This window comes from Cryptomeria japonica, chromosome 5 (genome assembly GCF_030272615.1).
Source record: "Cryptomeria japonica chromosome 5, Sugi_1.0, whole genome shotgun sequence".
Lineage (NCBI taxonomy): Eukaryota > Viridiplantae > Streptophyta > Pinopsida > Cupressales > Cupressaceae > Cryptomeria > Cryptomeria japonica.
Window position 1 is genome coordinate 319,656,118 of NC_081409.1, and position 15,299 is coordinate 319,671,416.

The following is a 15,299-nucleotide window of genomic DNA, read 5'->3' on the forward strand; positions in this document are numbered from 1 at the left end:
TGGTGTAGACAGCCTTTTTATGTCGTCCCTATTTTCACTTCCTAACATTCAACTGCAGCACTTGGAATTACTTGGAATTGATGTGTGGAAGCTCAAATGACCTCCCTGATGCCATTGGTAACCTGTCACAGCTGCAGCACTTAGACTTGAGAAAGTGTGGAAGCTTAAATAGACTCCCTGATACCATTGGCAACCTATCAAAACTGAAGCATTTGACCATTACAGAGTGTGTAAACTTAAATAACCTCCCTGATACTATTGGCAATCTATTGCAACTGCATCACTTGAATTTCACACACTCTGTGAGTTTAAATAGCCTACCTGATACCATTGGCAACTTGTCACAGCTGCAACACTTGATATGGTGTGGAAGCTTAAATAACCTCCCTAATACAATTGGTAACCTGTCACAGCAGCACTTAGAATTGACAAATTGTGGAAGCTTAAATAGCCTCCCTGACACCATTGGCAACTTGTCTCAGCTGCATAGTTTGAGGTTGGGAGGGTGTAAAAGCTTGAATAACCTCCCTGATACCATTGGCAACCTATCAGAGCTGCAGCTCTTAAACTTGTATGACTGTGAAAGCTTAAATAACCTCCCTGATACCATTGGTAACCTGTCACAGCTGTCAAACTTGAACTTGTCATGGTGTGAAAACTTCAATAGCCTCCCTAATACAATTGGTAACCTCCCACAATTGCAGTTCTTGGACTTGGGAGGGTGTAAAAGCTTAAATAACCTCCCTGATACCATTGGTAACCTGTTCCAGCTGCAGGACTTGGACTTGAAAGCATGTGTAAACTTAAATAACCTCCCTGATACTATTGGCACTCTGTCACAGCTGCAGTACTTGAGATTGGGACGTTGTGTTAGCTTAACTAGCCTCCCTGATAGTATTGGCAATCTGTCACAGCTGCAGTAATTGGAATTGGGAAATTGTCATAGCTTAAAGAACCTTCCTGAGACTATTGGCAACCTGTCACAGCTGCAATACTTGAAGTTGGGATGTTGTGTTAGCTTAAATAACCTCCCTGAAACCATTGGCAACCTGTCACAACTGTATTTCTTGGACTTGACATTATGTAGAAGCTTTAAAAACCTCCCTGTTACCATTTTCAACCTGTCACAATTTCAGTTCTTTAGCTGTATGGGGTGTGAATTTGACTTGGAAGGGTATGTAACTTAAATTTTGTTTCTCTCAAAACAATTTCCGGAACGACTGGTAGAGTATATAGAGAGAGCCAGTGCTTCTATAGATCAATAATAAAAACCCAACAAAATATCTGCATCATTCTGCATCGTCAGATAAACATTGTATCATTTTTTCAATTCTTATTATAGATATCACTTTTGCAGCACAGATTCATCTAGACAAAGAATTAAAAATGTCAGATCTCACTTTTGTATATATTTTTATTTATTTGTCTCTTTGTATACAGAATTGCATCAAATATGCAGGTATTATAAAAGTATTCTTTCCCTTATGGGAAATGGCAATCGCTTGTTTAATGCAGGCCACAAATACATTAAAATTGAAGTCATCATATACTAAAAGCATTGGTGTATTGGTACAAAATGGTTTCGATTAAATTAAAGTGTATTTTTTTTTATGTTAGTTATTTATTGATAAATATTATTACTTACAATAGTATTATTCTATAAAATTATTAGGCTTTGTATTCAATAATTATTATGTATGAAGCAAGATAAAAGTAATTAGTCAAATTGTAAGAGTCATTATCTAATTCTTTCTGCTTGGTTGATATATTGAATGGGACTTATAGAACCAAAAGAAAAGTGAAAGAAAAGTGAAGTTGTGAAAAAAGAAGAAGAGAAGTTGTGACTTTACAAAATTTGAAATAGATGTTGTTGTAGAAGTTGTGACATGTATTCCAAAGTGAAGGTTACTCCATCCTCTATTGCCCCAAGTTGCTTCATCCACCGTAGCAAGTTTCAAAGGCATTATGTTCAACAAGATGAGAGACATCATATCTAGCATTGTGGAAGGCAACATGTCTAGCATGAGGTAAGGTTTTTAAATGTTAATGACTATTTCCTGTGACAAGATTTTGAGGAGCACTGTAATTGTTTGTACTAACTATTTTTTTATAAAGATGCACTTGGAGATTTAAACCAAAGAAAAAATGTTGTGTACAGGTTGTTGTTGAGACGAGTATCATATGAAAGGTTTTTTCTTTTTCTTTTTCTTTTTCTTTCTGTAGATATTTGGTTAAAATAGAGTATTAATGCTTTATATGTAAGGTTGTAAAGAAATGTTGTAGAATGTATATTTTGCTTGATGTTGCAGATGAAATGCTTTGATCAATCAAGTTGATTGTGATAAGGAATTGATAGACAAAGTTTTGATTTCTTTTTGCAAATACTTAATGGGAATAAATGCAGAATATTGATGTCATGTTTTACTGTTGCAAATGAAATAAGATTGATCATAGAATTGTATATAAAACAGAGTAACCCTCTTTATCATGATTTTTCTCTTTCTAATTGGAGTGGGTACTCCTGTAAATGATTAGAGTGGGTGCTTTTATTGTTAATGAGGCATGCTTGTGTTGTCGGTGAGGCATATACTATAATCAATGAGATTTATGGCCAGTGAGGCTTAATAAAGTTCATTTTTCATAGTGGTTTTTTACCTTTCTAGGGTTTTCCACTCAAACACCTATGTTATGTGATATGCATATGTAACTCTTGCATTTTGTTGGTGGATATATGCCTTGATGCTATTGTTTTATGTTCTATGGTTTGTTATATGCCTCAGTTGCATTGTGTTAAAGCATTTAGTTGCTAAATGAATTATTTTTATTGACCACTGATTCACCCTCCCTCTCTCAGTGGTCCGGAGTATTCCAACAAACATTTCCCACTATAATTAAGTATCATCAAAACAGTTGAAGTGTGTTTGAGGATAAAAGAGAATCCAAAGATGACAAACAACATATCTCCCCTTAGGAAGAAAGAAATTTAGTGCTACACATGTAGAATAAACTCCATATCCATGATGAAATGAGAAGGAAGAATTCTAAACATTGAAAGCTCTAAAGAAGATTCAAGTGCCTCCAAAGGTGTCTGATCAAGACTAGGAAGATCCCCCATCAAAGAAGAAACAATGGATGAATGAGACTAGAGAACATACTCCAATATGAAATCTACAAAGAGAAGTGATACTCATCAAGCATGTCCTCCAAATATGAAATAGAAAAATGAGAACCAAGTCATATAGACCTACAATGAAACCATCCTAGAATCACAAATATGAAAAACCAAATAGCTTGTGTTGTGTCGAAGTCCTGGAATCCATATCAACTGTCAACTTAGGTGTAGTAAGAAGTGGAGGAATCATGAGTAGATCCACAAACCCGTTAAGAGGAATTCCATTACTCCCCACACTAGATGGAGGAGATAAAGAAACATAAGATTCATCATCATCATCATCATCAATGAAGTCAAAGGTATACTCCATGTGTAGATAATCAACCCTACCCTCTACAATGAGATCACCATTCTTTGACAAATGTAAACTATGTCTAAAGTGAACTAAATTGTGTTGCCTTCGTGTGTAATTTGATAAACCGAAAAGTAGATTATGTACAATCTCAATAACATAAAAAAATTATTCACTATTCCAGCAGCCAAATCAATATCACCTACTGAAACAACATTCACAAGCTAATTTCTTGTAGTCAAGAGTACATCATATGATGGGGCCAAAGAGAACCAAGAACCATGTAGGTAGATGAACTAGAAATGTGTTTAGATGCTCCTAAATCAAGGATCCAACCAATGGTCCTAGGTGCATAAGTGGTAATCAAGGCAAGACCATTTTCTTTTGAACTATCCTCATGTTTGACAAGAAAATAAGTAGGTGATCTAGAATAAGGAATGGAAATATCATGTGCCTTGAATAACTATTTCAACTCATGAATTCCCTTCTTGTATAAATCTTGTTCATCATGTCCATCTTTCTTATAAAATCCACGTAGGGTTTTGTCCTTATAGAAATTTTGGTCATTATGCCCAATTTTCTTGTGAAATGAACATTTGGGTCTCTCCTTCTCAGGATTGGCCTCTTGAAAAGAGGGAGTGGAAGTCTCATTAGATTTTGTCTTGGGCTTGGTATTGTTCTTCCCTTTCCCTTTACCTTAAGGTGAAGTAGCAAGTAATGCATGAGACTTAGTGACATCATTTATACGAAGTTTTGATTGTTCTCTAGTCAACCTCTCCTAAAAAGTCTCAAATGAGGGCATTACAAAGTGTGCACCCAACCCATCCATAGTGGAGTAAAAGGAAGTGAAAAAATATGAAAGACACCACTCAATTTAGAAAAAATCAAGAAAATGCATGAACCTTATTAGATTTCTCTTTTCCACAACCTCCTAATTGAGAGCGCAAAGACTGAAATTTCACCAAATTGTCCTCAATGGAAGTAAATATATCAACAGAAAGAGATGCCAATTCAACTTCTAGTTGCATAGCTCTAATTTCACTAACTCAACCAAGAGACTCTAATATTTGTACCATACCTCTCTAGGTGCAGTGCACTCATCAATGTGGAAGAACAATGAATTAGAAACATGCTTGCAATTAGACCCATCACCTCATCACATTTGTTCTGATGTGTAAAATGCTCATACTCCTTGGGGAAGGTAGGTTGTTATTCATTCAATGTAGACCACAAACCTTTTGACCAAAGTGGATGTTGCATCCTCACCTTCCATGTACAATAATTATGAGGCATGGGAACATCAAATCCTAGTTGAGTCATATGAGCCAAAAATTGAGCAAAAAGGGAAGACTGAAAGAAATTGATTGAAAAATAACTCCCTAGATATGAAAAATAGCCTATGAGGTTGAAATAAGGCAACTTGATCTAGAAATAATGGTTGATGAGCCTTGCAAGAGAGGTCGATGTCAATTGACTGGTGTTGAAAGTTGTTGATACAAAATATTTCCACCTATTATGATACTATCACAAGAACTCCATAATGAAATGGTAGCCTTTAGAGATCTTAGTCAATGTTGAGGCAATTCGCAGCTAAAGTAACAACCAATATAATATATTGTAGAATAAATATTGGCCAATCTTCAAACTCAAAAGTCATAGTGATAACCTGGTAGAAAATGATCTAATGTAAAGAATGATAGATAGTGAATTCAATGCACTCAATGACTAAAATCATGCTAATATATAATGAACTCTTAATAGAACCTCCAATATTGATAATGTTGTCACCTTTAGCTAATAGATCGCTCCATCTCATAAATATTAAGTCTGCCTTGGGAAAAAATAGGGCTATATATGATATCAAACTAATGTCCTCAGACAAAGATTATAACAATCAACACTTCGAGCCTCAAAACTCAATACATAGAGCTTGCAAAGTCAACTTATAAAATATTATCCCTCTCCAAAGATATCGAGGGAGTTATATGTATCACTTCCACTATGTGTAGGACTCAAAATGAAGAGAGGTGTTACACCCCATTGTGATATTAATTTATTGTTACTTTGTTTAGTTAAAATACTTTAATGCACGTTTACATTTATTCTGATTAGAAAATCTAATAAATTAATGCGCAAAATCTATGATGCATATGTGTGTACTGATAACGGCTAACTAATGTTGTAGTGTGCTAAGTTGGATGTAGGAAATGATCAAGCCTCTAAAAGGGAGGAAGACTATCACTTAGGAGAAGAACTTGGTTTGGTAATATATAATATGTGCCTAATTGATCTATCGCACACTCACATCCTAGTTGGTCAAGTTGAGTCAAGTTAGTCGAGAAATGGCAAGTAACTTTTTGTTGGAGATGGTGATGTTTTGCAATGTTTTGGTTGATCTTGATTTGGAATGTGTGATTGAATCTTTATGATAGGTCTAAATCTTCATGTGATCATATCTATATATTAATTGATGAATATATATACGGGTCGTTGAATATATAAATAAAAGTATGCATGGGTATTAAATATATATATTTGATTAAAAATAACTTTGATTAATTATTCAAAATATGAGACTATGTATATAATATTTAAATTATTTAATGTTTAATTTAAATACAATATTGATATAAGAAATTAATTTGTGTGTGTATATGAATCAGGTTTATTGAATGGCATGATAAAGGTCAACAAGAATTCCACATGGGTGGCTAGTGGGGCCGACCACCACTAAGGGTGGTGTATCCCCTTCTCCTAAGGGAGTTGGGGGAAGTTAATGTTTTAAACCACCCCCTCCTATTTCATAGCACCCATGGTCAAAGCATTCGACCCACTTTGCAAGCATGACAAGGGGTAATTATTTTAAACTCTATCATTTGACAAGATTTAGAAACCTATTTGCTTAGGTAAGATGTAAATTATGGAAAAGTATATTAAACTTTGTAATATTAGGAGTGATTCATTAGTAGAATAAAATGGGACTTTATATGTGCCGGTTTTATAGTTATTTTGGAAGTCACATATTCTTTTGATTAGGCTTAGTTAATATTATAAACTAAGTGGTGGCATTTGAAGGGAGAAAGGTGGCAGATTTGGGAGCATAATTGTAGCATTGTCTCTCAAATTCTTGTATAAATAGAGTAGATTCTCTACCTTGAGAGCACACATTCACTCATCAATTTCTCATTATTTTCTCGTGCTCCATTCTTCATTTTCACAAGAGAGAGATTTTTTAAGTCTTTAGGAAGGAAGTTGGTTAGATTGTTTTGTTGAGAGCTTGTGAGAGGTTAAGGTGGAGGATAAGTTGATTCTAAGAGGGTGAAACAAGCGTGGATTAAGATTAGGAAGCAATATATTCGTTGGAGCTATATTTCCAGACATGATGATTTTATCTATTCTTTTTAATATTCACATCATAATTGAATGCAAGTGTTTGAAGAAATGTGGAAAATATATTATATTGATTTTGTTGTTTGGTACTTAAGTTTTTTTGTTTGAATAAGTATGCATGATTATTGGTAGAGTCTTGTTAGACATGGTTAAATTGGTTGATCTTGGGATTAGGATAATCCGTGGATGGGATTAATCTAGTTAGTCATTATGTTATCACCTTTAAGAGATTAAATTATGTTAAAATTTGGAAGAGCATGAATGGTCAATATACCAAATTGAGCTAAGAAGTGGGTGAACATACGAATCTCACTCGAAGTACTAGGTGATTAATTCTTTGGCCAAAGTAGTGTAGGTTGCCACTGTCTACAACATTGATTCACTGTGATCCAGGTTTACATTCTAGGTTGGGAATATCATACATGTAGGTTGTAGCCAATGTATAGCTCTAGATATGTAGGACACAATACTATGCTCACAAGGCTATTATTTTGAGGTCACCAAACCAATCTCTTTGTCGAAGGGTTAGGTCTCTCTCAATAGGAAGAGACACAAGAGATTGTCAAGTCTAAGGTTGGGTGGAAAAACGCTTGAGTGATGCCCTTCCTTATGCAATCGACAACCAGAAATTTGAGGATGTATGCCAGGAAGGACATGTAGACCATTCATATTTCTTATGTAAGCACATGGAAACTATGAAGTTCTATGATATTTGGAAATTTTGAAAATGGAATTGTAAATGTTATCATTCATATAAAATTGTAAAAGAATTATAATGCAATGAATTTTTTTTAAATGGGATTTATTTCAAATATATATCTTGTTTGTTAAGTAGAAAAGAAATTTTTTATTACCTAAATGTTGGGATTATAAACTATTCTCATGTGGGTTAAAACTTAGTAAATTGAATGGGTAGAACAATTGGGCTTGTTACAAGAGGTGTCCTTGGGTGGACAACATGGGAATTGGCCAGTGAAACGTCAAGCTCAAAGACAAACCATTGCACAGACCGATGACCAATGATAATGTATTCGATCTAAAATATTGTAAGTTCTCTAAAATGGATGTATAGACCCAAAAACAAACTAAAAAAATCTCGAATAATAGCACCATAGATAGCTACAATGACAACCCAAATTGAGGCAATTTGGGTGGAGGGGTGGATGTGGGTGATTTTTTTCACCTCTAGTGTATCTAGGTATCAAATGCTTAATTTTCTGATACGGGAAGGAAATTTGTTTGGACAAAGCTCTGATACCATGTTAGAAAGATAAAGAGCTTGTCATAAAGGTGCAAGCTTTAACGGATCGGCCAAGAAAAAAACCAACCACAAGAGAATGTTGCAACAAGAGCAAGAATGAACAATGGAGGTCACAATGCAACTATTGAGATGAATTGATATGATGCAATGTACAAATTATCCTTGCTTATATTGGCAAGAGATGATGAGGTAGGTACAACTACCTTGTTACATATTAAATAATGAGCTATGACTCATCTCTATCTAAAATGACACCTAAGCTAACTAATTTGAACAATATTAAATGAAAGTTACATGTGACATCTAAGCTATCCTAAGTAAACTTAGCAATGTGAATAGGTGCTAACTATGAACTAGTTAGGATATAATCTTATTTACACCAACAATAAAATGTGTCTACTATCTGAGGAACATAAGAGCACAAGGAAATAAATTTTCAAATCACAAACAACACTTTATAGATTGAAACAATTGAATATTACTCTTTGAGATCATACTTGAAAACTACTTTGAAGAAGACATTGATAACTTGCACCAAAATTAATTCCATTGTCAATGTGTTTGAAAACTTAATCAAGGATATTAGAAGAAACATTTCTCTCAATTTATCTAGTCATTGGTAGTAGTATTGATAGGAATACAACCTATTTTGAAGAGCACAGGTTATGTTTTTTTAAACAAATTTTTATATGTTGAATAAGTGTGAATGTTCATAGACAAAATAAAGATAGTCACACCGCCACGTAACTAGAGCCAAGAGGAGGATGGATACCCTATTCCTCTAGGAGATCCTAACCATCACGAATAGGTTCCAACCAATGAAATAATGAATTTGGAAAATAAATTTGAAAACTAAATTCATTGTAAAATAATGAATCATGAATGGCAATTTGTGATGATCATACTTGGAAATTACCTTTTATCTTGATTATCTATTTTCAAAATCTTGCTATCATTTTTCCATAGACTTTTTTTTTTTTTAATCATTTATATAAATGATAAATGATTATGTGATCTTTTAAAGTTATAAAGCTTTACCAATTGATGCTTTTTCGTTAGTTGTATGTGATAAATGGTTTGAGTGTGGTTTTTTCATAATTTAAAACTTACAAATTGTTGTTAACTCACAAATTGAATACATAAGATCCTCTTCTAAGTTCTAGAGCTTACCAATAATTGTTTTATCATTCATTTACTAATTAGCCGATAGGCTTTTCTAGGTGGGAAATGCCCCCATCAAAACAGTGTCTCACATCGATAATGTAGTTGGTCGTCATTCCCTCCCTTGCCGTAGAGTTGCAGTTGTCATTTTCCTCCATTTTCATGAAGTTATAGTTGCCCTGGCACATGGATGCGTGTGTGGTAAATTTACCCCACATGGAACCATCTTGAACCTCACGGTTTCCAAGCCCTGTGATTTGCAACTGCAACTGCATTAAAAAAAGAGATTAGAATATGATGCAACAAACACAAGATACAATGCTAAGTCAAATTGAAAATCTCAAAACAAAACAACAATTCAATGGTGCCAGAAATTACAAGAACCCAAACAGCTTCAATGAGCTTTGTCTCATAACCTTCTTGTCTCTGATCTTGCTTCACATTCATACACATTCAGTTTTCTTCCCAAATTCTTGTTAAATATCTCTTGTTTGAGTTGTCCCTTGCATATCTTTGTAACTTATGCATCTTTGAGTTCTTTTTTGCATTGCTTTTCATTAAGCATGCTGGATTCTTGCAAATTTCTATCTTATTTTTACGTGACGGTCAGTTTCAAATCTATTAAGTTTAGAAAATGACAATCAATTCTGAATGTTTAACACCTTTAAACTTAAAAATGTAAACTTAATGTATATGATTCAAATTGTTCGCTAAAAGACTCCCTTTAGACCAATGCAACTCCTCCCTCTTTCTTCCTTACCCATGCTGCTTTTCATCCCTTACTCATTTACACAGCCTCCAAACACTTTTTTGGGCTCGGGTCTCTATTCTTTTCCTTTTCTGTGCAGTCTCTTGACTTTCCATATTTTAGTTTTCCTCCATTAACTTTTTCTCTTCCTCATTTCCATGATGTCTTTCTCATTTCATATGGTCTCTTTCTTTTCTTCTATATCGATGCCTTCATTTAATTTATTCACTGCATAATGATTGACAAAGGAGACTGGATGGTGGGGAATATAACATCTGACATTTCATTGTTTGAAAATTTTAAGGGGCTTTCCCACAAATCCATATCCGGCAATGCATTATATCCAATAGGCTTTAGTCTAAATAGCTCATAAGTCTCATATTCCTCCTGAGTCGATAGTTACATGCCCATTAATGAAAATGCCAAAGAGTGGAGTGTTTCTAGTACGGTAGTCTGTAAGAGGATCAAGGTCTGCTACATAAACACCTGGATCCATAATTTACTAAGAACAACAGCAATAAGGAGCAACTTCATTGTGAACATTATAACCTCAAACTCTGCAACCTCATAAACTTCTCTTTTGAATGAGAATTGTTGTTCGTCTTTTTTCTTGGCATTGAGTTTAAATTTGATTTGTGCTGTTGTTTACTGACAATGACAATGTATCAAGACTATAATTTTGTATTTTTATTTTTTAATTTTTTTATATTTTTATATTGGATTATATATTTGAGTTGTATATTTAATGACATCATTGAACAACTTTTTTTATAGTTGTTCATATATTATAGATAGTTAGTGGGAAAGTTTAGTGTCTTGTGTTTGAAAGATGTTGTTTAGTTAGGAGCATGTGGAAAAAAAACAAAGAGATTAAAATTTAGTTTTCATATTATTTGATTTGTAGCCTCCAATATATTATTTAACATATATTTTACTACTGGTGTAACCATTGCACCTTCTTTCCGTGAAAGTGCTAGTTAAATGGTAGCAGGAGGAAGCATCAAAAGAAATCCCTTGCAGTTGTCTAGTGGAGATGGCTCTTGTAGGAAAATATCTACCCGATTTCAAAATCTATCAAAGAAAAATGAGTATTGAAAAGGTATTTAAGTGAAAAGAATACTACCCTTCCTAATTGAGAAATAAACGGATGTACTACTTATTTTTCATTTTTCTCTATCATCATGTTCAGTAGCATTTGTGGTCAAATGCAACCAAAAAATAATATTTTCCACGCCAACTTTCAAGCTCATGGTAATGTATTCTATTTATATCTTAGTTAAAGAAATAAATTTTTGTCTTGTAATGAAATCAAATGAATAGGATCATCCTTCCCTCCATAAAAATCCTCAAACTTGCAACTAACAAAGAAAAGGATACTTAAGTGAAACAAATGTTGAAACCATCAAACCAATAAAATGTCTACATTTTTAAATTTCCTAGATAATAAACGCATTTTGGATGGCTATCATTTCCAAGTAAAACACCACATAAAACCTCAAATACTAACTACCATTGAAAGATACCCAAGACACAAGAAAGTAACCTAAAAAGGGAAGATAACGATAATTAAATAGGTAGATTATATTAAACACTAAAAACAAAGATACATAAATCTTGTTCAACAAGGATCATATAATTAGTTAGCCAACTTAAGTTAGTTGTATTGTAGCAATAAATAGTCTAAACTTCGTAAGTAGAAAATACTAGAAAATAGGTCAATATTATTCTTGTATTGACTATAAATTTACCTTTTACTTTAGTGTAGTAAATCTTATATTCACAATGGGTATGAAGTTGCACATAATCTATAATGTTTGAATTATGAAGTGAATCGTACCTAAAAAAAGGAAAAAAAAAGAAAAGAAAAAAAAGCTACAGTTAACAAGAAAAATGGGGAACACAAATATAAGTTTTGAGCCCCCAAAAACATTTGTATGTTGTATTTATACCCTAGCCTCAATTATACAAAGGGATCAAGGAGTTAATCTAAACAAAGTACTTATCTAACTAATAGAATATTAAAGCATGAAACATCCAACTGACACATTATATTATATAGAACTCCAGTACATTGATATTATCAAAGATCAGTCAGGTACATTTATCTTGTCCTTATATCTCTATTACAACTTATATATATTTCTTGTATTATGTATATTCTACCTTCTTTATCCTATCCTCATACTCCTACTCTGTTAGATATATCTTTGCTTATTCAAATATCTAGCTAATGGGATGTGACTCATCTATTCTACTTCTATTCTAGATCGTGTATTTTTAATATGAAGCTTTGCAAGCTCTTTGTAGTGGAGTGTGGTAGGTTCTTTGAAACGAGTATGTTTACACTTTCTCCTTTCCTTCCAACATCATCTACCCTTTTAAAATATTCACTTGTACTAAAGTCAACTTGTCTGTGTAGGAAGAATACCCTTGTAAATATCCCTAAGATTAGTGAAATTGTTATCCTATTGTATATTGTCTTGTTGCAGCTATTGACTCTGCACCTAAATCTGAATGAGTATTTAAATTTTATTTCTAAATGTTAGTAGGGGATTTGGATTTGTTACACTAGCTTTTGGGTTTCCTAAATAATTCTAGTGACATGGGATAGCTTGAGACTTACGACCTCCCTTAGTTGGTGGCATTTATTCCTTCTTTGGTCTCTCTATTCATGTAACTGTTGGAGTTGTGTATGCAATGTTTCAAATGTGCACTCAATATTATCCATCTATATCTTGGAGAGCATCATATGTGGTAGCCCTTTGAAGTATTTGCACCTCTAACTAATCCATTTGAACCTTAATAAAAGTTCTCACCATAGGCCATTGCAAACAAAAATGATAGAGGGCATTGATATCTCCCTCTATACTCTTCAGTGTATTAAATTGCATCTCTAAGGCAAAGTGTGCGGTGGCACACTTTTTCCTTTCTTCTTCTTCTTTCATTCTTGTCTTTCAAAATTCTACCAAAATTTGTTGTTGCATTGTTTTCTTTTGTAACTGAGTGTCTTGCAAGATTCCATCTACCAATCTCTTTAATTGTATCGGAAGGGGTTGAGAATAATCCTTTTGTATTTGATGGAACTCATCCCAAATATCATTTACCAAATTCTCTAGATATTCTGAGTTATCCACATGTTGTTTCAAAATTTCTCCCTTGATTGTTTGTGTTATTTGTGAGGAACCAGTAATTACTAAGAGGGGGTGAATCAGTAATAACAGTAAATTTTAAAACTTTAACAACCACCAAAAAATTCTTTCAAAACAACTCATAAACAATGTCGATAATAACTGAAATCATACTACTGATCATATTTATCAAACTGTTCTTCTAAGTGTTCATCAACATGCATGTAATAGAAAGATATCAACTCAACACATAAGAAATCAAGCAACACATGAACACCAGGATTTTCATGTGGAAACCCAAATGGGAAAAACCACAGTGGGAAGTGGTACCCACAATATTTTTGCACTCTTTCGGAATGCACCTTGTTAGTAGCGTAGCCCAGTTAGGAGCTTACAAATATGCCCGGTTAGGAGCAGACCCTATTAGGAGTCCCCCGGTTAGAGGATTTACCTTAGCCTTATTAGGAGCTTTACTCTGTTAGGAGTGACCTTGTGAAAGGATTTAGAACCCAAGTTAATGAGTAACACAGTGAAGGGATTTATACAAGCAGGCCTGTCAAGACCTACTCGGTTAAGGGATTTTGAGTCTGCTGCAATTGTTAGGGAACAACAGATGTATGATTTGAAAATAGCACTCGCTGCTTGCTTGTACAGATCTTTTCTTGCTCCAATCTGCTTCTTTCTTGCAAACACACACACTAGTTCGGCCACACACTCTTCCTTTGATCACCGACACAGTAAATCATCACAGACTTACCCTAAATAGACTTTACAACTTAGTTGGTTACAAAACCCTAACCTCATACTAGGATTTACATCATAGATCATCACAAATATTTAAAACTCATTACAGATCATCATATGGATCATTACAATCAATTACAGTCGTTGAATGATCACCACACATCGATCTGATACACTTTCAAACGCTTAGCTCATCCTACTAAGCACTTCGCTCATTCCCAAGAATTTCGTTCTTTGATCATCCAAAACATCATTTAAACACTTCACTCGGATTCAACCACATCATCACCATCTTACAAACATAATGTAATACAATGCCTAACTCAAAATCATTACCAGTTATAAGATTTGAATACTGATTCTTAAACCTTAATAAAACCCTATAGAAAATACATCAGTCAATCACAAACATGACTTCCAATAGCCAAAACATGATGCGGTTTCAGCCATAACCTCATTACAATGTTACAAAGACATATTCCAAACCACAACACCAAATTTCTCATCAATCTCTAGATCCAATTACTTAAGCATAATACAGTTTCACATTTACCGATTAAAGTCATATTTTCCAGTTAACTGTCAAATCCATTCCATAGCTTTCTGGTCAATCATAGATGACTTTAAAGATACATGATAGAACAATGTAACCATAGTTTCCATCAATGACAACACAAATTGATCATCAAGTCATCAAACAATATCTCAACTATATCATCACCAACAGTCCTTATCCTAGTTCATCAATATCATCAACAATTATGCCAATATGCCAACATTCTCCCCCTTTGGTATTGAAGGAAACACTGAAAAACCTCATCATGTTGAATTGAACTGGTCTATTTTTTACTTGCTCTTGTTAGCATTACAATGAGTTTGTTGGTATGAGGATATTGAGAAGGTTGTTTGAGATTGATGATATAATTGATAAAGGTTGATTATTGTCTTAATGATATTATTTTGTCATTGATGTCAAGCAATTGATTTTCTAATTCAGTATGATGTTGCCATATCTTAAAGAGTATGTTTTGATGAGTATAAATATGTTGGTAAGTGACATAGAAAGAATGTGGAAATGAAGGGGAGTAATAAGTTATTCAATGGGCAACTATTACCGAATTAGACAATGATGAGATTATGTTATTTTGATTGTTTTGATACCTATATATGTGTATTCGAAGACTGAATAAGAAGGAGAAAAGATTTCATGCAACAGAATGAGTAAAGGTTTGATACTATTCTATTTTACCGAGCAAGGAGCTAGTCGATAAACACCAAGGTTATCAATGTCGGTTAAAGAAGAAAGAAGTCACCGAGTGTCATCAGCAAACAATGCTACCGAGACAGTAACCGAGATAGTAACCGAGACAAATACAGAATGTCTACCGAGTAAAGTTCAGAAT

The 15,299-nt window shown here is 33.8% G+C and overlaps 1 protein-coding gene across 1 annotated transcript; it reads left to right on the forward strand.

Annotated features, from left to right (window-relative positions):
• The first annotated feature begins 80 nt into the window (after window positions 1–80).
• Window positions 81–923, forward strand: LOC131062974 (disease resistance protein TAO1). Its single transcript, XM_059221441.1, has one exon. The coding sequence runs from the start codon at window positions 81–83 to the stop codon at window positions 921–923; it is 843 nt and encodes a 280-aa protein (XP_059077424.1).
• The last annotated feature ends 14,376 nt before the right edge of the window (window positions 924–15,299 follow it).

Bases quoted from the DNA above. Each gene is read 5' to 3' on its own strand.
- LOC131062974 (XM_059221441.1), top strand. From the start codon at position 81: ATGTGTGGAAGCTCAAATGACCTCCCTGATGCCATTGGTAACCTGTCA.